Source organism: Carlito syrichta, unplaced genomic scaffold (assembly GCF_000164805.1).
Source record: "Carlito syrichta isolate Samal-C Ts95f unplaced genomic scaffold, Tarsius_syrichta-2.0.1 Scaffold279535, whole genome shotgun sequence".
Classification (NCBI taxonomy): domain Eukaryota; kingdom Metazoa; phylum Chordata; class Mammalia; order Primates; family Tarsiidae; genus Carlito; species Carlito syrichta.
The window spans coordinates 172,452-198,789 of NW_007223631.1; the positions used below are offsets into that span (position 1 = coordinate 172,452).

The 26,338-nt window shown below is 37.3% G+C and overlaps 1 protein-coding gene across 1 annotated transcript in view; it reads right to left on the bottom strand.

Moving 5' to 3' along the window:
• Positions 1-26,338, bottom strand: part of COG5 (component of oligomeric golgi complex 5) — a gene marked incomplete at its 3' end in the record, with an annotated part of 170,559 nt that overhangs the window by 143,129 nt on the left and 1,092 nt on the right. Inside the window, exons 3-7 of the mRNA XM_021709729.1 lie at positions 26,318-26,322; positions 20,512-20,649; positions 16,990-17,047; positions 11,990-12,044; positions 11,812-11,881 (exon numbers count right to left, since the gene is read on the bottom strand). Coding sequence (XP_021565404.1) covers positions 11,812-11,881; positions 11,990-12,044; positions 16,990-17,047; positions 20,512-20,649; positions 26,318-26,322 — 326 coding nt within the window. The remainder of the gene's footprint in view (positions 1-11,811; positions 11,882-11,989; positions 12,045-16,989; positions 17,048-20,511; positions 20,650-26,317; positions 26,323-26,338) is intronic.

Below are 26,338 nucleotides of genomic sequence, written 5' to 3' on the forward strand. Positions count from 1 at the left end.
GCATGATTCTGGAATATTTAAGACCTGGAGTTGGAAGCAAAGAAGCTAATTAAAATTAAAATTTTAATTTAATAAGTTAAATTTTAATTTGTTGCCTAAATTAAACACATCAAAACAATATATGATGAACATAAAGACTATAACAGTCCAAAATATTTCAGCTAATAAAAACATTCCTTTGTCTTTATATATAAACATATTTTTACAGTTAGCTAAACTCTAAGTTAATTTCCATTCTTTGTCCAAAATATCAGAACATTATGTAAAATTTCATTTTACAGTAGTAAGTTTGTAAGCATATAAGCATAATTGGTTTTCTTAGTTAACAATACTGTGTTTACATGTTTATTTATTCTTTCGGTAAGAAAAAATTCCAGTGAAAACTAATGCCATTTTTTTTTAGTGCAAAATGAGAAAGTTATCCAAAAAAGATCCTAAAAATCAATATGTAAATCCCAATTTAACCACAGGGAGTATTGTTTTACCATTATCTTAAGCTAAAAGTAAAACACTAGTTCCCTGGAGAGAACTTTTACAATGCTCTCAGCACTGTAAAAGTTAGTGCCTGCAACCCTCCTTAGGAAAGTAGCTTGAGCAGGTCATAACAGGCTCACCATATTTCAAGTGGTGACCTACAGTAACGTTTGCCACAACTGATTAGATCAGGGAAACAATATTAGCTCAAAAAAAGCTATACAAAGTCTGTTACCAGATGCCAATGGCATTATCTAGCATAAGAACTGCCCCAAACTGCTACTAACTACCAAAAAACTAGCAAATAGGTAAAGAAGCAAGTTTCAGGAAGTGAGTTACAAGACAAGGTGATTGTTAGGTTGCTGTTATAAGCTAAAAAATGTTCGACTGCTCCATAATACCTGCTTAGCTATTTAAAAACAGTTCCTGTGCATTCTCACTGCTCCATGTTCTCTTAACGGGTTAACCTGGAAACATGTGAAAACAACACTTCTCCACCATTTTATAGAGACTAAGATATCCAAGTTCTTCTCAACATGCTATCTTCTCTTATTATCAGGAGAATAAAATGATCTGATGTTTGCTTTATAAAGAAGATGACATAGCCGGGCTCGATGGTTCAGCCTGTAATCCTGCACCTTTGGGAGGCTGAGGTGAGTGGATTGCCTGAGCCCGCGGGTTCGAGACCCACCTGGGCAGCGAGACATCATCTCTACAATAAATAAAAAAAAAATCAGCCGGGTGTGGTAGCGCATGCCTGTAATTCCGGCTACTTGGAAGGCTGAGGCGGAAGGATCACCAGAGCCCAGCAAGTCGAGGCTGTGGTGGCCGGGAGCGGCCACTGCACTTCAGTCTGGGCGACAGAGTGAGACTCCAACTCAAAAAAAAAAAAAAAAAGATGACATATGTGAGTTTCCTATTTCAATAAAGGCAGACTAGGTTATTCCCACTGAAAACAACTAAAAATGTTATATAAAATGCAAAGACACCTTAAAAGATAAAATAAATGATAGCAGAAATAGAAATACCAGGTCAAAAATGAAGCAAAAAAAGGAGATCCCAAAGAAAAATGAAGCAAATACACTTGCAATCTGAAAACATTTGCTAATCCTTGAAAACTAGAACCTACACCTTGATAGCTTCTGAAGCAAAGGGAAGAGTTGTTAAAGTTGATTGAATTGAATTTAATGTTTGTCTTAGGCTTGTAGTGATTCCGGATGCCACAGAAAAATAATACAAATCTCCTTGAAGGACTTAGGATATTCCAACAAATAACCTTTCAAATAAAATCTCCAGCACACCAAAAGATAACCAAGCAACCAGGGAAGTTGGACTCCATTTTATAGAACCAGCAAATGTCACAGAGATAAACCTACAAAGACCATGAATACTATATCTACCAGATTCATATACTGAAACACCTCAGCAGAGTATATCCAAAGAAATAAAAGTCAAGGAACAAGAAATGTGACAGGTGATAGAGCATTCTAGGAAAAGAAAAAATAGAACTTCTAAAAATAAAACATACAGTGACCAAAATTTAGCAAAATAGACTAGCTTAACCACAGGCTTACATGCCACTGAGGAATTAATGAAATGAAAGATCAATCAGGAAAAACTCCAGAAAACAGCATGGAAAGACAAAAACATGAAATAAAGCAAAGAAGGTAAATAGTGAGAAAGTCGAGCATTCAAATTAATCAGAATCTAAAGAAAAAGGAGATAGAGAATGGCACATATTTGAAGAAACCACAGCTTAGAAAATGATAAAAAAGGCAAACTCACAAAATAAAGAAAAAAGTAAATTGCAAGTGAGATGAATAAAACTAAACCACATCCTGAAAGTGAAGGGAATTTCAAAACAAGAAAATCTTAAAAGAAACCAGATGAAAACTACAGATTACCTTCAAAAGATCATAGTCAGAATGATAGCTTCTCAACAACTAACTTGGAAGCCAAAACACAATGGAATATTATATGCTAAATACAGAAAGTAACCAAGAATTTTACAAGGAAGGCATGAAGAAGGGAAGAAGAAAGGAACAAAGACCCCAATTTAAAAATGGGCAAAAAGCTGGACGCAGTGACACGCACCCATAGTCCCAGCTACTATGGAGGTCAAGGTAGGAGGATTGCTTGAGCACAGGAGCTTGAGACCAGCCTGGGCAATATAGCAAGACTCCATCTCTTAAAAACAAAAAAAAGTACAAAGGATGATTTGACTAGATAAATCTCCAAAGAAGACATATAATTGGCCAATAGGCACAATAAAAGATGTTCAATATCACTAGGGAAATGTAAATCAAAATGACAATAAGATGCTACTTCATATTCAATAAGATGGCTATATATATATTCTTTTTTAAGAAATAAAATAGAAAAATAAAGATATTGGAGCATTCATATACTGCTAGTGATAATAGAAAATAGTATAGAATATACTATATATTCTTTTTTAAGAAATAAAATAGAAAAATAAAGAAATTGGAGCATTCATATACTGCTAGTGATAATAGAAAATAGTATAGATGCTTGGTAACACTTTGGCATTCCTCAAAATATTAAACAGAGCTAGTATATGATCTTGCATATATAATCTCAGGTATATACCCAAGAGAATTGAAAAAAAATATGCCCACACAAAAACATTATACACACAAAGCTTCTTCACAAAAGTCTATTTCAAAAATGCTAAAAAGGAAAAATAATTCAATATCCATCAACCGATGAGTGGATAAACAAATAAAATGGATAAACAAAAATGTAGTATATTCATACAATAATATATTATTTGACCATAAATAGGAATAAAGCACAGTAAGTACTCATTTAACATCACCAATCAGCTCTTGGAAATTGCAAATGTAAGTGAAAATGATGCATAATGAAACCAATTGTTTTTCTCATTAACATTATAATGAATGACATATTATTCAAGCGCCTGCTGTATGTTGTCTTACTTAAAGATGCAGTTTACAAAACTATCAACAACATAAAGTAAGGACTTATAGTAATGATATATACTACAAAATGGATGAACCTTGAAAACATTAAGTGAAAGAAGCCAAGCACAAAATGCCACATAATACATGATCCCTTTATATGAAATATCTGGAATAAGGGAATCCAAAAAGAGATCACTGGTTAAGAGCTGGGGGTAGGGAAGCAGATATAGGAAGTGACTACTAATGGGCATGAGGTTTCCTTTCGGGGTAATGAAAATGTTCTGACATTACATAATGATGATTAGATACGTATTCACAAAACACGACCTTGTGAATATAGTAAAAATCCATTGAGCCATACATGTTAAAGGGAAGATTTTATGGTATGTAACTTATAACTCCATTTTTAAAAGGGAAAGCAACTTCTAAGAATACATTCCCATCTTTAACAACTACAGAATTGAACAAAATAAATGAAATAATTTTCAGACAATAGAAATAACTGGACAACAGGAAACACAGGACTGTGATTCTTGGGGAAAACAAGAAAATGAGCTTAACAATTGTCTCAGCGTACTGCTGGGAGACAATTTTCAGGCCTCACGAAAGGAAAGGGGAAGGCAACAGAGCATGACAACCTCTCAAGTGGAAGGCAGACATCAGACTTCAGGACAACCAAAAAAAGCTACAGTTTCTGGGCAAAGATGGAGAGGAAGAAGCTGCACAAAGAGAAGTAATGATGATATGCCACGGAATGGCCTCAAGTCTCTACGTACCAATCTGTGCATGTATGAGAGGAAACACAGGGAAAGAAACACTGAAACAACTCACAGAGCTCACACATGTTCCCACAGACCACAACAGAAAAAAACGCATAGAAAAAGAGCTAAACAAGCCTTAGGCTATTCTGGACCTGAACTAAAAAAGATTTAAAAGTAAACCTCTATCAGTGCAAGGAGGCTTTTGACAGATTCTCTTGGGTTTTCAAGGTACACAATCATGTCGTCAGCAGAGGGATAACTTGACTTCCTCTTTTCCTATTTGGATACCCCTGATCACCTTCTCTTTTCTGATTGCTCCAGCTAGGACTTCCAATACTATTGGATATTGAACAGGAGGGGAGAGAGTGGGCATCCTTGTCTTGTTCCAGTGTTCAGGGGAAATGGTTCCAATTTTTGTCTGTTTAGGAGTATGCTAGCTGTGGATTTCTTGTAGTTGGCTTTTATTATTTTGAGGTATGTTCCATGTATGCCTAGGTGTTCGAGGGTTTTTATCAGGAAGGGGTGCTGAATTTTATCAAAAGCTTTTTCTGCATCTAAAGATATAACCATGTGGTTTTTGTTCTGATGTCTGTTGATGTATTATTTAATTACATTTAGTGTCTTGCGAATGTTGAACCAGGCTTGCGTCCCAGGGATGAAGCCTACTTGGTCATGATGGATGATTTTTGAGATGTGTTGTTGAATCCGGTTTGCTAGGACCTCTCACAGAAACAAAGATCTGAGTATCACATGTTCTCACTCATATAGTGGACCTTGAACATCTATCGTAATACTATAAGAAAAGGATTGAGAGTGGTGGGAAACTATGGGGAGGGGAAGGAGAGGTGGGATTAACGGTAGTCAATATCTGTCTGGGGACAGGGAGACACCTCTTATCAACAAGGGTGTCTGAACAAAACATATTTGTATACCTAGCCCTTAACTGTACTCCATAATACCAAAATGAAAAATATTGATTAATTTAAAAAAAAAAGTAAACCTCAAAAAGATCAAACTGATTACAAGTAACTTAAGTGTGAACCAGAATAAAGGCCAACAGGATCCCTAAACATAAAATACACATTTCTAATATCCAGTCAAAACTTACCAGGCATGTAAAAAGGCGAAAAAATAAAGCCTATAACAAGAAAAAGTCAATCAACCAAAATAAACCCAAAAATAATCAACAATGAAATGCTAAAATATCTATTATAAACATGTTGTATATGTTCAAGAAGGTAAATGAAAATATGTCATAACAGAAAGAAAAGATATAAAATGACATGAATATAAATACTAGAGATTAAAAACTATATTACGTTAAATTTTAAAACACACAGGATGAGATGAAGAGTAGATTAGACACTTTAGTAAACTTATAAGCAATTCCAGGTAGATAACAGATCTAAACACACGAAGCTAAACAATTCAGGATTTGGAAGGACATATACAAAATCTTCATGACTTCCAAGTGGGGAAAGCTCCCTTAAGACAGAAAATCACTAACCATAAAGAAATGAGTAAATTTAACTTCTATCCATCAAGAAAAGAGAAAGAGAAAAAGAGACAGACTGACACAGGCCCACAGGGACATTTGAAACACACAGAGTAGAGGACTTATAACAGGTTCAATCTCCTTAGTGATTATAGTTAGTTCCCCAAAAAACAAAACCACAATGACATACCACCACACACCCAACATATTAGCAAAAATTAAGAATTCTCACAACATTAAGTGTTGACAAGGATACAAACGAACAAGAACTCTCATACACTGCTGGTAAACATGGTATAACCATTTGGAGAAACAGGTTAGCATTATCTAATAAAGTTGAAGATCAGAAATTCCATTACTAGAATATACTTTTTTTTTTTGAGTTGGAGTCTCACTCTGTCACCCAGACGGGAGTGCAGTGGCCGCTCCCGGCCACTGCAGCCTCGACCTGCTGGCCTCCGGCGATCCTTCCGCCTCAGCCTTCCAAGTAGCTGGAACTACATGCGCACGCTACCACGCCCAGCTAATTTTTTACTTATTGTAGAGATTAGGTCTCTCCAAGTTGCCCAGGCGGGTCTCGAACCCACGGGCTCAGGCAATCCACTCACCTCAGCCTCCCAAAGCACTGGATTACAGGCTGCCCCACCGAGCCCGGTTACTAGAATATACTTTATAGAGAGAGACATTGGCATAAGCCAACATATTTGAACAAAACTTTTCACAGCAGTATCATTCATAATGGTCCCAAACTGGAAATAACCCAAAGTCCATCAGCAGAATTTTCATATAATGACATATTCTACCTCAATGAAAATGAAACAAATAAACAACAAGTAAGCAACATAAATGAATTCTTTTAAGGATAATACTTTCAAAAGTGGTGTATTACAACAATTTTAAGTTACAAAAATAGATGCAATATCCTGAAAAGTGACATTAACAAAATGGCAGAAGAGGGTTTTTCAGCATCTCAGCTTGCAAACACTCAATTTGAACAATTATCTATGCATAAAAAAATCTTCACAAGAGTTAAAGAAGCTAGGTGAGACATTATAGCACCTGAATATAGCACAGAATTAAGAAGAGACACATTGAAGAGGGTAAGAAGGACAGTTTCATATGTTACCTGTGTCCCCCAACCCTTGACAGTTCATCAGGGAGACAGATGCCCTTTGGGTGGGGAAAAGAGAAGGAGGTGACCATTGGACTTTGCCTTGGACCCCAACCTAGGCCTGCCCCGTGAAAACCCAAAGTTGGACAGGGCCCCAGACTCCTGGTGCACTTCACTGCCAGGTTGGCTCCAGTAATCCCAGGCTCTGACCCCAGGCTTCAGGCCCACCCCAACAACAAGCTGCCACACACAGCCTCCAGGCCCAACCCAGAACCAGGCCAGCCTTCACAGCCACCAGCTTCAGGCTTGCCTTGGTGCCAGGTTGGTACTCACAGACACCAGTCCCAATCAAGTCCCTGAACTCTCTTGCTCCAGACCAGCCCACATAGCCCCAAGTATTAGGCCCACCTGAGCAAGAGATCTACACCTGTGGCCTCAGACACTAGGCCAGTGCCCAAAGATATAGACTCCAGGCCTGCCCTAGAGCTCCATGTTCCAAGTCAGCCCCTGTGACCCCATACTCTAGCTGACACAAATCCCAGGTCTCCTCCAGCAGAACCCAGTGCTGGGTTAGCCTCCAAGGTCACAAGATTCAGACCTGCTCCAGGGGCCACAGACTCTAGGCTAGCCCACATGGACCAAGCGTTGAGGCCAACAACCACACACTCAGACTCCAGAAAGATCCCATGGCTCTAAGCACAAGACAAGCATCCACAGACTCCAGGCTCCAATAGACCCAAGGTGCAGAGCTACTGCAATGAACCAATACTCCAGGACAGACCACCTTTGCAAACCCATGCTCCAGATTAACCCTAGTAGACACAGGACCCAGACCCAACTCATGGACTTAGGTTCCAGGCCCATCCCAACACCAAGTCAGCTCCTGTGAACTCAGGCTCCAGATGCATCCCCATGAACCCAGGTGCCAGGCCCATTCCAACACCTAGCTAGCTCCTGCAGATTCAAGCTCAAGGCCAGTTCTAGTGCCAGGCAAGCCCTCAAGGACACAGGCTACAGGCCCAACCCTGCAGAACTAGTAAACAAGTCCACTCCATTGGAGGCCTGTCTGACACTGCAGACCGAGGATTAATGCCTATCTCAACAGGACCAAGACTTAGATCTACCTCAGCAGATACAGGCGGCAAACCAAACCCCACAGACCCAGGCACCAGACCTGCCCATCTGCTGACCCAGGCACCAGGACAGCCTGCCTGAAGACACTAGCAGCAAGCCTGTCCACAGATCATGCCAGACAGCTTGCCCAAAATCTCTGGACAGGCTAACTGGTGAAGGGCTGTCGCAACCAATGCCAGTCTGCAAAGAGTGTGACAAGTACCTATTTATTCAAATGTGCAGACACCAACACAAAGCAGTAAGAATCACAATCAGGGAAATATAACACCACCAAACAAAACAAGGCATCAGTAATTGACAGCTGAAAAAAACTGAGATTTATAAGCTGCCTGACAAAGAATTAAAAATAATCATCTTGAAGCTCAATGAACCGTATGAGAATACAGATAGATAACTAAATAAAATCAGGAAAACAATAAACAAATAAAATAAAAAATTCAACAAAGAAATAGAAACTATAAAAAAGAACCAAACAGAAATTCTAGAGCCAAAGAACACAATAACTAAAAAATTCCATACAGAGTTTCAACAGCAGACTCAAGCACACACATACACAAAATTCAGTGAGCTTGATCCAGTCAAAGAAAAAGAAAAAAGAATGGAAAAGAGTGAAGAAAGCCTTAAGGAATTATGAGACACCATCAGGCAAACCAATTTACACATTGTGAGTGTCCCAGAAGAAGCAGAGAAAGAAATAGGAGAAGAAAGCATATTTTTAAAAAACAATAACAACAATGGCAAAAAAATTCCTAAATCTGTGGAAAGATAAAAATATCTAGGTATAGGAAGCTCTAAGAGCTCCAGCCAGTTTCAATCCAAACAAGATTATACCAAGATATATTATAATCAAACTGTCAAAAATCAAAGACAAATAGAAGATCTTGAAAACAAAAAGAGAAATGATGCATTTCACATACAAAAAAATTCCAATATGGCTACGAGCGGGTTTCTCCACAGAAACCTTACAGGCCAGGGAAGACTGGGATGATCTACTCAAAGTGTTAAGGGAAAAAAAAAACTGTTAACTAAGAATATTTTACTCAGTAAAATTGTCCTATGGAAATGAATCAAAGATAAAGACTTTCCCAGACAAACAAAAGCTAAGAGAGTTCAACATCAGTAGATGGACTTACAAGAAATGTTAAAGGGAGTTCTTCCAGGTAAAAGGATGCTAATTAGTAACATGAAAATAGAAAACTCACTGATAAAAGTAAGGACACAGTCAAATTCAAAATACTCTAATATTGTAATGATGGTGTACACTTATATATTTAGTATGATGGCTAAAGACAAAACTATTTCAAAAATCATAGCTAGGCTGGGCTTGGTGTCTCGGCCTGTAATCCCAGAATTTTGGGAGGCCAAGGTGAGTGGATTGCCTGAGCCTGTGGGTTCAAGACCAACCCAGGCAACTTGGTGAGACCTTGTCTCTACAATAAATCAAAAATTAGCTAGATGTGGTAGTGCACACCTGTAGTTCCAACTACTTGGAAGGCTGAGGTGGAAGGATCACTGGAGCCCAGCAGGTCGATGCTGGGGTGGCGGTGAGTGTGCCACTGCACTCCAGCCTGGCTGACAGAGTGAAACTCCAACTCAAAATTAAATAAATAAATAAAATAAAAATCATAGCTACAATAATTTGTTAGGGGATACACAATATAAAAAGATGTATGCATACTGCAACATTGAAAACATAAAATGTGGGTGACAGCATAAAAATATAGTTTTTACATATGATCAAAGTTAAGTTGTTCTCAGGGTAAAATAGCCTGTTATACCTTTAAAATGTTTTATGTAAGCCTCATGAACCCCAAAGCAAAATCCTATAATAGATACAAAAGATAAGAGGAAATCAAGGCTTAACACTACAGAAAACCATCAAATCACAAAGGACAACATGAAAGAAATACAGAAACAGAGTATCCACAAAACAATCAGAAAACAAACTACAAAATAGCAGTATTAAGTCCTTACCTATTATTAATTACTTTGAATATAAATAAATTCTCTAATCAAAAGACAGAATGGCTTAATAAATAAAGAACAAGATCCAATTATATGCCACCTACAAGAGACTCACTTCACCTTTAAGGACATACATGGACTGAAAGGGATGGAAGATGATATTCCATGTAAATAAAATATTCCATGTAAATTAAAATCAAAAGAGAACAGAGGTGGCTATCCATAGATGAAACAAACCTTAAATCAAAAACTATAAAAAAGAGAAAGTCATTATATAATAATAAAAAGGATACACCTACATCAAAAAAGATCTTAAATAAATAACCTAACATTAAATCCTAAGAACTAAAATAAGAACAAACTAAGGCCAAAATTAATTGAAGGAAGAAAATGAATAAGATCAGAGCAGAAATAGATTAAACAGAGATTAGAGTTGGTTTTTTAAAAAATCAAATCAAATCAACAAAACTTTAGTGAGAATAAGAAAGAAAGGAAAGACAAATAAATAAAACTGGAAATGAAAAAGGACACATGATAGTTAAAATACTACAGAAATACAAAGAATTATAAGTGACTACAACAAGAATACATCAAAAACTAGATAACTTAGAAGAAACATAAATTTCTAGACACATACAAAATACCAAGACTGAATCATTAAGAAAATCTGAACATGAAAATCATGAAGAAATCCAAACAGACCAATAATGGGAAAGGAAATTGAATCTTTAATAAAACGTCTCCCACCAAAGAAAAGGCCTTGATAGCTTACTGCTGAGTTCTATCAAACATTTAAAGAACTAATACCAATCCTCAAACTCTTTCAAAAAAATCAAAGATGGAGGAATACTTTCACACTCATTTTACTAGGCCTTTACCCTGATATCAGAACCAGACAAAGGCACAACAAGAAAAGAAAATTTACAGGTCAACATCCCTGATCAACACAGAGGCAAAAATCCTCAACAAAATACTAGCCAATAAAATTCAATAGCACACACACCATGAACCACACTCACCATGTGAACCACACTCACCATGATCAAGTGAGATTTGTCCCTGATATGCAAGGATGATTTAACATATGTAAATCAATAAATGTGACACACCACATTAACAAAATGAAAGAAAAACCATATGATCATTTCAATAGATGCAGTAAAGGCACCTGGCAAAATTCAATATTCTTTCATTTTAAAAAAACTCAATAAATTACCTATAGAGGAATATACTTCAACATAATAAAGATAATGTATGACAAGCCCATAGCTACCATCATAGTCAACAATGAAAATTTGAACACTTTTCCTCTAAAATAAGGAACAAAACCACTCATCACAGTTTCTATTAAACACAGTACTAAAAATACTAACCAGAGCTAGAAGGCAAGAAAGAAAGAAAAGGCAACCAGAAAGGAAGGAGTAAAATTGTCATTGTTTGCAGACAGCATGATCTTTTATATAGAAAGCCTTAAAGACTCCACCAATGACTGTTAGAACTAATAAGTGAATACTGTAAAGTCAAAAGATACAAAGTTAACATACAAAAATCAATGGCATTTCTATACACTAACAACAAGCTATCCAAAGAAATAATCAAGAAAACAATTTCTCATTTACAATAACACAAAAAAACCTTATAAATTTAATCAAGGAGGTAAAAGGTCTATACACTGAAAGCTATAAAACAATAAAGAAGACACAAATAAGTTAGTAAATGATTATACAATGCAATGAGAGTAAAAATAATTTACTTTAGATTTGCATTTTATGAACCAGAATTTTTTTTACAGGTTTTTAGTTATTTTCTCCCTTTATCTTATGTTCTATTTCCATTCTCTTATTTCTTCCAAACTCATTCTGTTGAAATTTGTCCACTAATCAAAACAACATGAATAATAAAGTATAAAAAAAAGTGAGGACCTACCTGAAGTCTTGCTAGTTGCGCAGTGCGAGCTACTATTTTATTGTATGGCTCCACGATTTTTGCTTTCATCCTAAAGAAAAAAGAGAGAGAGAGAGAAGTGTGAAAATAAAATAATTTTCAAAATATCAATGGATAAAAATATTTCCATTCAATTTATTTATAAAGTGAAGAATAGTACCTATCAACAGCTCCCTGTAAAGCCCCAATTCTTGTCTGCATCATTTGAAGAACACCTATAAAAACATAACAGCTTACATTGTCTTTTCAAATTTATAAGGAGTCCAGTTGGTTAAAAGTTAAATTAAAAGAAAACACATATATATTGAACTTTAACTTTTTCTGTCATGATCTTAATCCAAGCAACCAATATCTTTGACCTGTGCTGTTGTAAAAGACTATAACCAGTCTCCCTCTATAAACCTTCCCTCATGAAAGAAATCTGACAGGGAATGGGGGAGGAGTCACTTAATGGGTATGGGGTTTCCATTTGAAGTGATGAAAAAGTTCTGGAACTAGACGGTGAAGACAGTTGCACAACATTGTCAATGTACTTAATGTCACTGAATTGTATAGTCTAAAAAATAAAAATGGTAAATGTTATGTTGTGTGTATTTTAACACAATTACATTAAAAAGCCTGAATGATTTTCCATGGTCTCCCCTTTGCTCCTTTTGCCCCTATATTAAAAGTATAGTAGCTTTGGTCTACAAGGCCTGCACAAATTGAAAATGGTGTACTCTTTGCGTGTTAAATTCTGTCCAACTGTCATTCCTACCCCCATTCTCCCACTGGATAAACTGCTACTATTCCTTGAAGCCTTAGCTTAACAGAAACAATTACTAACAGATCCTCCAACTAATTTAGATTCTCTTGCTATTCTCTTCTACAACACATTACACTTCTATTTCATGACACTAGTTGTATTAGATAATTACATATCTACTTCTATATCTGTTTAAAGTCTTGCTCCCCCACCAGACTACAAATTCCTGAGGCTAAGGAAAATATCTTTTCATTTCAGTCACTGTGTGACTGGAGCCTAACTCAGAATCCTCCCCAGAACAAGTAATCAATAAATATATGTTGAATTAATGAATCATGTGCTATAAAAATAATAAATATGGACAGAATGTATATTATTATCTAGGTTTATAACAGGAGGAAATTTTACAAAAATGTAAAAATATTTTCAGGAATACAGATCTTAGATTTTATTATTTAGGCTTTCAATTAGTACAGATATTTATTTATTCTGATTTCTCCTCTCTAAAACCCAGTTTCTATATTTAACTGGCATAGTTGTTGTTTTGAAAACATAGCAGTTTAAATAAATTTAAGTATAAGCATGTTGTCATATATTAAATGAAGTAACATTAAAATTAATAAGCATTCCTTTCAGCATAAAAATATGTATTCATATGGCTCAGTTCAATAGAATCCTCTCTAGACCCAAGGTTTCTCACTTTTCTTCTGATTTTATGGTTTATTCACTATAAATCTCCAGGAATGAACTGCCTTTACCTGTTATCACCATTTCCTTACATCTTATTCTCTCCACAACCCACTCTCAATGGTTTTTCACTAATACTCCACCAACACAATCTTATCAAGGCTACCAGAAATCTCCAAGTTGCCAAATTCTCTTGTTGGTTCTTTCCTTATTTTGTTCAAGCTCTCAGAAGTTCAAGACAATTGACCATTCTCTTCCTGAAACATTTTTTTCATCACACTCCCTAGGTTTCTTTTTGTCTCATTAGTTGTTCCTACCCCTCCTCTATCACATCTCTACATGCTGTCTTAGCCCAAGATGTGATCCTCAGTCATCGTCTCTTCTCCATCTATAATCGTTCAGGGATTTCATTCAGTCCCAAAGTTTCAAATATTATCTGTTCAATAAAATACTAATTTTATACATAAACACATATATACACATATACATATATATCTATATAGAAAGATTTTCTTTATATCAGCCTATGTTCTCATTCCCTCCCTTCCCTTTCCCTCTCTCTTTCCCCCTGAACTCTATTGTGTCAAATTTAAGATGCCCAAGATAACTTCTGCCCCACACCCAAGTCATTGAAAATCATAAACCTCTCCAGTTTATCCCATCTCAGTTACTCATACCATCATCTATTCAGCTTTTCAAACCAAAATCCTAGAAATCATTCGTGGTGATTTTTTCCCATCAGCTCTTTCATCTCCCATCAGCAAATCCTATCAGCTCTGCCTCCATTTTACCCCATCCACCACCACTCTGACACATCAACTTCAACTATTCTAATAGTTTCCAAACTAGTGTACCTCATTCTACCCCTGCCTTTTCATAGAGCTACCAGAGTAAACTATTTAGGATACTAATCTCATCATTCTTGATTAAAACCCTCCAACAGTTTACCATTGCATTTAGAATAAATAAAATCCAAATTCCTTTCCAAGACCCTCATTTATGATTCTCTCCCTCATTTACTGAACACCAGTCATTTTGGCTTTCTTTCTGCCCTTCAAACACACCAATATTTTCTAGGATTTTGGTCTGAAAAAGTTGGATAGATGATGGTATGAGTAACTGAGATGGGATAAACTGGAGAGATTTAGGATTTTCCATGGTTCAATGGTGTGGGGCAGAAGTTATCTTGGGCATCTTAAATTTGACATAATAGAGTTCAGGGGAAAAGAGGGAAAGGGAAGGGAGGGAATGAGAGCATAGATAGGCTGATATAAAGAAAACCTTCCTGCCTTTTCATTTACTGTTCCCTAAGTGTATAGCACTTTTCTCCCCAAGTCTTCACATGATGGCTCCTTCTCATCAATCAGATCTTGGCTCAAATGCCACTTTCTCAAATAGGCCTTCTCTGATCATCCCAGATAGTAAGGGACTCCCCCTCCTCCCCCTTATTGACTGTTTTGTTTCCTTTGTAGGATTTACAAATATCTGAAGTTTTCTATTTGTACTTTATTTTTTGTCTACCTCTCTACCTAGAACATAAGTTCGATAAGAACAGTGACTTAGCCGGGCTCGGTGGCTCAGCCTGTAATCCCGCGCCTTTGGGAGGCTGAGGTGAGTGGATTGCCTGAGCCCGCGGGTTCGAGACCCGCCTGGGTAGCGAGACCTCATCTCTACAATAAATCAAGAAAATTAGCTGGGTGTCGTAGTGCGCGCCTGTAGTTCCAGCTGCTTGGATGGCTGAGGCGGAAGGATCGCCGGAGCCCAGCAGGTCGAGGCTGCGGTGGCCGGGAGTGGCCACTGCACTCCAGTCTGGGCGACAGAGCGAGACTCCAACTCAAAAAAAAAAAAGAACAGTGACTTTGTCTATTATTCACATATGCCAGGTACATAACAAGTTAAGTTCTCAATTACTATTTGATTGAGTGAACAAATGAATGATGATATCTCTTTTTAATAAAATAGGTTTAATAAATATTCCTCAAAATTTCATGAGAACAGGAACTCTATTGTTATTATTTCCTGGAATCAAATAAATTCTCAGAGTAACATTTAAAATGAAAGAATTAATGAACAAAAAATGATTAGGGGGCATTTTTAAAATAAAATAGGCTTAATAACCATACCTCCAAACTACTTACATGATAAAGTTTGTACATGTATAAGAAAAAAAAGGAGATAAAGTAGAAGCTGGAATTAATATTCAAATTTTCTAATATACATATTTTTCAGCATCTCAAAGTAATGTTCCAATAAGTGTTTAGACATACACACTATGCTAAAATGAATACTAACTAATTCATACTTCAACTTTTTATGTTCAAATAATCTGGAGAACATTCTGAGACTATCATAGAAATTCAAAGAAGGCAGCCTTTGTATTCTATACACTCATACAATGGATTGTCATTCTAATTCAGTCTAGCAGTATATTTTAAATATTGTAATCTTTGAAGAATATTGTGAGAAAGCAAACACATTATAGAACAAAAGCACAGAAAAAACACAATGAAAAATATTTTTGCTGTGATATTTTATCTGTATCTATACACACTCAGAATCAATGTACTCTCATGCCACTTACAGATTTTTTATAAAAAATGTGTTATGTTTCAAATTTTTCCATCAAAATATTACTTGTACCAGGCACGGTTGCTCATGCCTCTAATCCCAGCAGTTTCAGAGGCCAAGGAGGGAGAGCTTGAGCCCATGATGGTTCAAGATCAGCCTAGGCAACACAGGGAGACCTTTTCTCTACAAAATAAAAAAATTAGCTGGGCATGGAGGCATGTACCTGTAGCCCCAGCTACTTGGGAGGCTGTGGTGGAGGAATCACCTGAGATCAGGAGACCGAGGCTGTGGTAAGCTACTTGGGAGAATTTGGTAAGCTATGATTATGCTACTGCACTCTAGCCTGAGAGAGAGAGAAAGAACCTGACTCAAAAAAAAAAAAATTGATCAACATAGAGAAAAACCACTTAACTTTAAATGTACAATAACTAATAATAGTAATCACAACACAAGTAATAATACTAAACACAATAGTAATATTTCATAGTTATGAGATCTAGTTTAAACAAGAGTGACTGAAAAGTTTATAAAAGATTTAGCCAAACAAAAATAAGAGGATTCATAAAAATCAAAATCCAATGTATGTATTATCCATTTATTCTACTGTACTTGCATTGAAAAGAGTTGCAAAGAAAGACTCCAAGAAAGGAAAAAAATAAGAAAAACCTTCAAGCCAACTTCCACTACTACCCTCTCTGGTATTGTTACGTTTTTGTTGTTTTAATTAACTAACACATATAGGAGCACTAAATATATGCAGGCATTGTCCTATGCATCTTGCTAACTCATTAATTCTCAGAATAATGCTCTATTAGTATGTATTAACACTCCTATTTTCCAGATAGAAAAACTGAGGCACATAAGGTTAACTAACTTACCCAAAGCCGTAAGTAAGTAATAAATCAAGGATCTGAACCCAGATAGTTTAGTTCAGGGGTCAGCAAAGTTTTACTGAAGTTTTACTGGAACACATTCGCACACATATGCTTACATATTATCGGGCTACTTTCACTCTGCAATGGCAGAGTTTGGTAATTGCAACAGAAACTATATGACCAGCACAGCAAAGCCCAAAATATTTACTCTCTGAAATAGTTTGCCAATACTTGTCAATCCCTGGTCTAGCTCTATATAATTCATACTCATTACAAGAAATATACCTTCCAAAGACTCAATCCCAGTTGCTTGAGCCAGCAAATCTTCATGTCTTGCAACAACCTGAAAATCAAAAATTAATAATCAGTTTTTGCTCCAATTAACTATTAGATATTTTTCTTTACAATTACATGTAGAATTAAAGGTTTTTCTTGGTGTAGAAAGGGGGCAAATGTAGCTGGGCATGGTGGCTCATGCATATAATCCCAGCACTTTGGGAGGCTGAGGCAAAAGGACTGCCTGAGCCCAGGGGTTCAAGACCAGCCTGGGCACCTTGACGACACCTCATCTCTACAATAAATCAAAACCCAAAAACTCAGCCAGGCATGGTGGCATGAGCCTGTGGTTCCAGCTACTTGGAAGGCTGAGGCAGAAGGATCGCCTTAGCCCAGCAGGTTGAAACTGCAGTGGACTGTGAGCATGCCACTGCACTCCAGCCTGGGCAACAGAATGAGACTCTGATTCAGGGGGAAAAAAGGAAAGGGTGCCAGGCTTGGTGGCTCAGCATGTAATCCCAGCGCTTTGGGAGGCTGAGGTGAGTAGACTGTCTGAGACCACGGGTTGGAGACCCGCCTGGGCAACTTGGCAAGGCCTCATCTCTACAATAAATCAAAAATTAGCCAGGCGTGGTAGTGCGCGCCTATAGTTTCAGCTACTTCGAAGGCTGAGGCGGAAGGATCGCCAGAGCCCAGCAGGTCGAGGCTGCAGTGGCCGGGAGCGGCCACTGCACTCCAGTTTGGGTGACAGAGTGAGACTCCATTCAAAAAAAAAAGGAAAGGGTGCAAATGTGGATACAAAAGAAAGAAAAACAAGTTATGTAGTGCGTTTGAGATGAGTTATTAGCAGGAAACAAATACATACATTTATAGTTCAACTCAGAACAGGTTTGAGTTCTATAACAAAATACCTTATAAACAACAGAAATTTTCTGTTCACAGATCAAGACACTGGCAGATTCAGTGTCTAGTGAGGACCTATTCCTCATGGATGGCTCCTTCTCTGTAACCTCACATGGTGTAAGGGGCAAACAAGCTCTCCCGAGCCTCTCTTAGAAGGGCAAGAGTCGCATCCCAAAGGCCCCACCTCTTAATACTCTCATATTAAAGATAAAGGTTCTACATATAAATCTTAGAGAAAAACAAACATTCAGACTATAATAAATCCCTTGCTTTCCTAACAGGCTGTGCAAGTGCAGTTGTGCTAAAAATCAGCTAATTGTTGCCATACTATTATTATGCTTTCCCTTTCAGAGTATTTTCAAACATCAGGTTCGGAAACATCAAGAAATCATGCAAATGTCTTTCTGCTTTAAGTACCTAGAGTGGTTTCTGTTTCCTGCACTAAACCTGATCAATAGCAAATCTTTTACAATTTTAATCATCTCACCAATATTTCAAATTCTTATATTGTATTTTATTTATGGATTTGGTTAGCATTATCTTAATTTTGCTTCCACAAAAACCAGTGATAGCAGGTTCAGATCTCATACTGGGACTCAGAGTCTTCCTCTGGCTCGCATCCTAGATTTATAACTTGTCCTCTCCAGGAGATATTAAATAAATTTTAAGTTCTTACTAATTTCTACAGAGAAGGTCCTGCATAAAAAGAATAAGAAGGGGGCACACCTCATCAACAAGGGTACCTGCATAATGAACATCTGTATACCTAACCCTGAATTATACACCGCATCTTTTAAAATTAAAAAAAAAAAAGAATAAGGAAAATACCGAGCATAAAAGTGAAGAAAAATTTCAGGTGGTTCCTGCAAAAAGCCACTCCCGAGAACTACAGGCAGAGTTAAGTAAACTCTCCCCTGCTCCTATAAACACCTTATACTATTCTATTTCAAAGAGGCATCACTTGCCTGCCATTGTTTCTCTCTGTGTCTCCCACTGGTCTGTGAGTCCTTGGAGTACCAAGAAACGTGTTCTATTCATTTCTCTAACCCCATAGCCTAACTCAAAGCCTGACTTAAAAATTAAAAGTATTTTCTAAATATTTGTCAATAAACACTAGATTCTTATTACATAATTGGAATTTTAGAGTTAAGGTGACCTTAGAAGTCATACCAGTCCTATCTAACATGCTTCAGAAAACTAAAACACAAAAACACTAAGTGGATATGTCTCGCATTATACCAAAGATATATTTTCTGGTAAATAGCCAATTTATTCATATATTTGTTCATTCATTTAAATATTTATTAAATACCTACTCAGATAAAAGACAACACTAGAAATTACAACATCAAATCACCCTATAAAAATTACAGAATTGTCAAGAGGAAGGAACCCTCAAGATGATCTACTTCAGTCTCCTTTCTCTTACTCATTTCAGTCCATTTGAAAGATTAAAAATCAAACAGGAAATGCAAAACTCAAGACATGAAGTGATATGAAGGTCAGTTAACAGCATAGCTGAGATCAGGACCCATCTCCTAATTCCTCATGTTGTAGCCTACTCACCGTAACATTTCCCAACTTTCTGTAATTTCAGCAAGTGTTACACTTTGTGATTATAAAGTATGAACTGCCAATGTAATATCCCAATTTTTAAAATATTGTTTTACTTCCAAAATTGCACTTTCTATAATCTTTACGAAGTGTGTCCTATTTTTTGCCACTATACAAGGGGGGGATCCAAAAATAACCATAATTTATTTATTAAAAATTGTATATTTATTCTTCCATGTTTAAACTCATCCTCAAAGTACTATCCGTTTGATGCAACACATCTATCAAGACACTTTTTCCACTGCTCAAAACAATCTGAACTCATCAATTTTGATGCCTTTTGGTGTTTCTGCCATTTTTTGTTTCACCTCTTCCACAGTGGCAAAACGTTTCCCTTTGAGGAAATGTTTTTTCTTCTGGGGAAACAATAAAAAGTCACTGGGGGCAAGATCAAGTGAATAAGGAAGGTGGCGCATGAGGGTCATGCTGATTTTCATCAAAACCTGAACACTTAGCATGGTGTGGGCAGGTGTGCTAGTAAATCACCCATCAGGAAATGTGCAAACAAGTTGAAAGAATCTCCAAAAATAATTCAATAAAGTTGAACGCAGCCTCTCACAACAACGCTAGCTGGTACACTGATGTAACACTAGCTGATATGCCGATGCTGATAAGTTCCTAGAACACTTACCTAGGGGAAGAACCCTGTACTACAAGGGACCCATCTTCCAAAAATTAATTCCAGGGTTTTTTGGGTTCACCCTGTATTCATTGCACATCAGCTCAGGTGGTGAACAGGAAGCATGAACAAAAAGTTTTAGAGAGGTGGTACATTAGTTTTTCAACTAACAAAACACAGTTTGCCAAAAACTTAAAAAATGAGTTTTGATGCTCTAGTTTCTCTTCAGAACGAATAAATCTTTCACCATTTTTAAAAAATGAGCTTTGAAAATTACATCATACTGGTATTGTTTATCCCTGTAAATATGCATATTTAACAATAATAAGATTACAAAAATGTTAAATTGTCACTTTAGGCTGAATAATATGAATGATCCTGAAGATCAGAATTACCTGAGAGTGTAGTTCTTTATCCAGCTGACTGATTCCTTGGGCAAGTTTTGCTAGTTGTTCTGCAATTACAGCTTGATGAATAGATTGAGAAGTATAAGTCTTTACATCAAAGTCTTCATTTAAAAAGGCACTATAACACTCTAGAGATAAAAAAAAATAAGAAAAAGTTCTTAATTACCCATACTAAATCACAGAACAATTATAATCATAATTAACAAATTTTGAAGCCATACTCTGAACCATTCTGCTATACTTCTGGGTGCTTACTTTTATTGTAACTCAAAAGTAAAGAAAACATTGAGTAAAAGATTAAAAACATTACTACTAACCATAACCTTTAATCCAAGAAAACAAAGTAGTTGCCAGTGAAAAGACAAGAGGAAAACTGGCTGTATGTAATATTTATGGTCTCAGATATCTCTAGATCAATACACAAATACTGTTAGAATGATGTGAATTTGGAATTTTAATAGAAACAGGAAATACAAACTTACAAGTGTTACTGAAATTTAGAATATATGGGTGAAATAAGTAAGTGGTAAGAAAAATTTTTCAATATAGGCTCTTAATAGACAGGAAAAAGAAGTGGTGCTAGATGTTAAAAAGATATCTTTCTATATAGAAATCCACAAATCTGTGGATGAAAGAAAAATGTAGAGAATTAAAAGTTAAAAATAGATACATAAAAGTGAGCTCAAGATAAGTATACAACACAACCTCCTAACCATATGGTAGATATAGATAAGGCTGCCCAAACAAATGATGAAACAAGTAAAATAGGTAATTTATAAGAAAACTTAAATTACTACCACATCCCCAGTGCCCAAACAACACCAGAAACATTGCAGGTGCTCAATATTGGTGGAGTGAATTAACTGATGTATATATTAAGTGAAAGTATCATTCTGCTAAAAACAAAAGTTCATTATTGACTACTCTCAAATGTAGTGGAATGAAAGAAAGAAACTGCTACTTTGGCTAGTTTTTAATTCTGAGAATCACATTTTCTTCTAATTTGCCAAGTGGTTCTCAGAATTAAGGACCCTGTCAGGCAGACAAATGGAGAAGGCCACTCCAAGCAAAGGGAAGGCTTAGTAGCAGCAAATGCCATGGCATATTTTGAGAAATAAAGTGATTATGGGCTTTAGTATGTCTAGATCAGAGTATGTATACTGGGCAGAAATGATTAAGAATGACAGATGGGATTCCAAAGATTGGAGGGCAATATGAAAAGAGGTTAGTAAGACATCCAAAATGTTCTAACTATATCTTATTTAAGTCAAGAAATTGCACTGTCAGCTTTGTGTTCCAAAAAATAATTCTGGCAGTGGTATGGAGGATGACTGAAAAGGGATTAGTCATTCAGCAGTGTGCTGAAGTTGGCTCTTATTGGTTCTTGAGAGCCAACTGTTACATATTCAGGAATTCTGTGATCCAATTAACATTATACGTAGTTATCTTAAAATCAACCTGTATTTACACCATGGAAATCAGCATACACTACAAAATCAGGCTTCTTCTATTCCCCCAGAAAGCTGATTTACCAGCAAACCCAAGGAATAGAGCCACAGAGCCCAGAAAGGTACTACGTTAACAGTCTAACTGACATAATGAAGGCCTGAACAAGACAGTGGCACTAAGAAAGCCAAAAAAGTAGTAATAAAGGTGACATTCAAACAGCATAACAAGACCTAATGACAAGCTGCAAATGGGTGATTAGGTGGAGCAAATCATGGACAAATCCCAAGTTTCTTGATTAAGCAACTGACATAGGGAATTTGATTTTGCACTAAGCTTGACTATTAGGCACTGAATATACAATGATGAACATGAACAAAATCCTGCCTCTAAGTAGCTCATAATCTACGTGGGAACAAGCAAACATTTAACTAACCACATAGTTAACATAGTAACAGAGACTCCCAGAGAAAAGGGTTAGGAAAGAAGAGTGGAAAAAAAATGAATTCACTTCATTTTTTCATATGTAGAACTTGTACTATCTGTTCATATGTAGGTTTTCATATGTAGAACTAGTACTGCTTGTTCACTAACAAGACAGACATGTCCATCAGTCGGTGAACTTCTCTTTAAAAAAAAAAAGAAGTGTCCAGTAGCTAGTTAAAAATATATTTCTACAGTTCAGAAGAGAGGTAAGGATCAGCCATACTGAAACCACAAAAAAGATGATTTAGGAAAAAAATTTAGAGTTTGCGCATGCGTGCACACGAACAGGGAGGCCGGGCTAGGTGCTTCAGTCTGTAATCCCAGCACTTTGGGAGGCCGAGGCGAGTGGATTGCCTGAGCCCACATGTTTGAGACCAGCCCAGGCAACTTGGCGAGACCTTGTCTCTACAATAAATAAAAAATTAGCTGGGCATGGTAGCACACGCCTATAGTTCTGGCTACTTGGAAGGCTGAGGCGGAAGGATCGCCGGAGCCCAGCAGGTCGACGCTGGGGTGGCCGTGAGTGTGCCACTGCACTCCAGCCTGGGCGTCAAAGTGAGACTACAACTCAAAAAAAAAAAAAAAGAGGAACAGAGAAATGGGAAAACAGGGATCAGAAGCCAGGAAAACACCAGAAATGTGTAGGTGAATAGAGAAAATGAAAGTAATCAAAGAGACAAAAGCATGATCAGAGAAAAGGAAAAGCAGGAAAGAATGACACAGCCAAAAGACTGTATTAAAGAAAGTGGTAGCAGTGTTAAAGAGCTTACAAAGATCAAACACAAAGGTGAATACTGTCACTAGGTTTGGCATTTGAGGATTGACAGATAAATTAAATATTTCTCTTTCATAGTTTCTTCATTCCCATAGAAGGCACATCAGAAACCAAAATTTTCAAACTATGCATCTGCTCACCAATTCCATCACTCCTATCCTCTGTCAGCAGCCAAATCTCTGAAATAATGAATCACAATTGCTCATGAAAATGCTTAATTTCTCAGGAATGTTGGGTATGGAAGGGTACAAAGGAGACTGCTGAATTAGGGACAAACTGAACAAATAAGCATCTACAGGAAAGTGAAAAAGAGCACCTAGAGAGGCCAGGCTCAGTGGCTTCACCTGTAATCCCAGCAATTTGGGAGACTGAGGCAAGTGGATTGCCCTGAGCCCATGGGTTCGAGACCCACCTGGGCAACTTGGCAAGACCTCATCTCTACACTAAATCAAAAACTAGCCGGGTGTGGTAGTACACATCCAGAGTTTCAGCTACTTAGAAGGCTGAGGTGGAAGGATCACCGGAGCCCAGCAGGTTGAGGCTGCATTGGCCAGGAGCGTGCCACTGCACTTCAGTCTGAGCAACAGAGTGAGACTCCGACTCAAAAAAAAAAAAAAAAAAAACCACCTAGAGAATTAGACATTTTTAAAAAGCATGACACCCGTAAGCCACATGAGGAAAGTATTTCAACAAAGAGGTCAAACCCTGTTACAAGTAAGATAAGGACTAAAAAAGTGTCCATTTGATATATCCAAAAGAAAGTCATTAAGAGACCTTGAAAAGTGATCTTAATGGCATAGAATGAGGTTATTGGGTCCTGAGGAGATGGGAAGAAAATCCAGAGCAAAAAAAGGGATTGTCTTAGGAAGGAGCAGAGACTCCATTTCTGTTGTAATTGAAAATATGCAAGGAAAAAAGAAGCAAAGGATGGTTATAGGTTCAGTTAAGTTTATAGGTTTGATGGCAAAAAAAAAAAATGAAAGTTCCAATCTGATGGATTCTTTTTTATAAGAAAGTTGAAAGTTGTCTGTTGGCCAGCACTTTGGGAGGCCAAAGTGGGAGGACTACTTGAGCCTAGGAGTATGAGACCACCCTGGGCACCTGGGCAACAGAGCAAGACCTCATCTCTACAACAAATGACAAAAATTAGGCAGGAAGTGGTGCTTCCCTGTAGTCCCAGCTACTTGAGAGGATAAGCGGGCAGTATCAATCGCCTGAACCAAGGAGGTCTAGGCTACAGTGAGCTGTAATTATGACACTGCACTCCAGCCTGGGTGACAGAGTGAGACATCAACTCAAAAAAAAAAGGAGAAAAAAGAAGTCATTTGTTGAGCTTGAAGGAAAGATTTGAAAAGGGTAAAGAAGATTTAAATAAAGAATGGCAAAGAGAACCAAACAGGAAAATACAGAAGGCAGAACTGAACAGTATTTACCCTTCAAGAACTGATTATAATTTGTGAAATATATCCAAAGTAACTTCAATGGCATAAAATGGGGTGATTGGGTCTCTGAGGAGACAGGAAGAAAATCCAGAGCAAAATAGGAGGGACTGTCCTTAGGAAGGAGCAGAGACTCCATTTCTGTTGTAATTGGAAATGCAAGGGAAAAAAGAAGCAAAGGATAGTTATAGGTTAAGTTTATAGTTTATATAACATATATTCATCATTTGGCCTGTGTTGCTCCTTCCATTGTTCACCTGGGAGAGTCATATTTACACTTCAAAACCACTCCACCTAGAACACCTTTCCTGATACTCCTTAATCAGTCCTTAGCCTCCAATTACCAACCTCTGTATTACTGCTTTACTTTGTATGCACTCTTACAGCCACACTGTATTGCAGTGCCTACCTTTATAGCTCTACAAGGTTATTTTCCCTGCTGGATGATGAACTACTTGAGGGCATGAACTGCATATATATCAGGAGCTCAAAACTTGGCTAAATTATGTTTAAGATACAAAGATGCATTAGAAACCCTAACCTAGAGAATCTAACACAATGTAGTTCAGAAAACAACATCATTAGTTTTGAGAAAAGTATATAAATTATCACGAGAAGGCAAGTAATTAAAGACAATGATAAAATATTCAACGGAGAAAGCAAACAATAATTTAGAACTTTATTTCAATCATTTTAAACCCACCTTAATCTACAAATGTGTGCATATGCTTCTTACTGTGATGTTCAACTTTTAAAACATGTATTCTGCACCTATTGTATGCTAGATATCACTATTCACTCTGAGGGATACAAAAAAAGGTTCACAATACAGAAGATGTTAAGGAAAGTATACGAATGATTTTAATAGGGGGCAGAATTTGATGACCATTAAGGAAAAAGTTGTTAACAGGCGAGAAGGACCTTATTTTTATGCTTAGAAGTTTGAACTTCATTCTGAAAGATAAGAGATTTGGGACATGGTAACTGGATTAATATAAATGTGTTTTTCAAGTATACAATATTTAACTTTTCTTATTTTGGGTAACTTCTCTCCAATACTGACCAGCAAAAAACCCGACTGCCATGCTCAATACAAATGGTTAATCCCTCCCCCATGTGTGATTGTGGAAAATTAACCTACTCACTTAAAAAAAACAAAGGCTGCCAGAGGGGCCACCTGTACAGTCCAAGAATTTGTTAAAGGAGGAGTTTCCAACTCTACTTAAAGACGATCCCTCATTTCACTAAGCGGCTGTCATCTGTTCTAGGTCTTACACTTTAAATGAGCTCGAACGCTTCATGCCTTCGTGAAAAACTGCTGCTGCGGTCGGTGACAGCCAACGTAGGGCCCCAGGTGCGGGCTGCAAGCTCCTGCAACTTCACGGAAGCCCCAGGGACAGTGGGGGGGGGGGGGGGGTTGAAATGAGTTGCAACCAGAAGCCAGATGTCCCCAAAACACCGCAAAAGAAGAGAAAGCACGTCCCGGAGGAAACAGGTTGGCTAGGCCAGTACCGGGATGCCAGGGGGCCGGGCGTTGGGGAGTGGTCACGTCGAGACCGGAAAACTTTCTACAAAGCCACGGAATGAGTCCGCCACCCTGGCCCAGGTGCGGAGCAGGACAGTCCCCAGCCCCACGACCCAGCCGGACCCCATCTCCTTACCGTCCTGC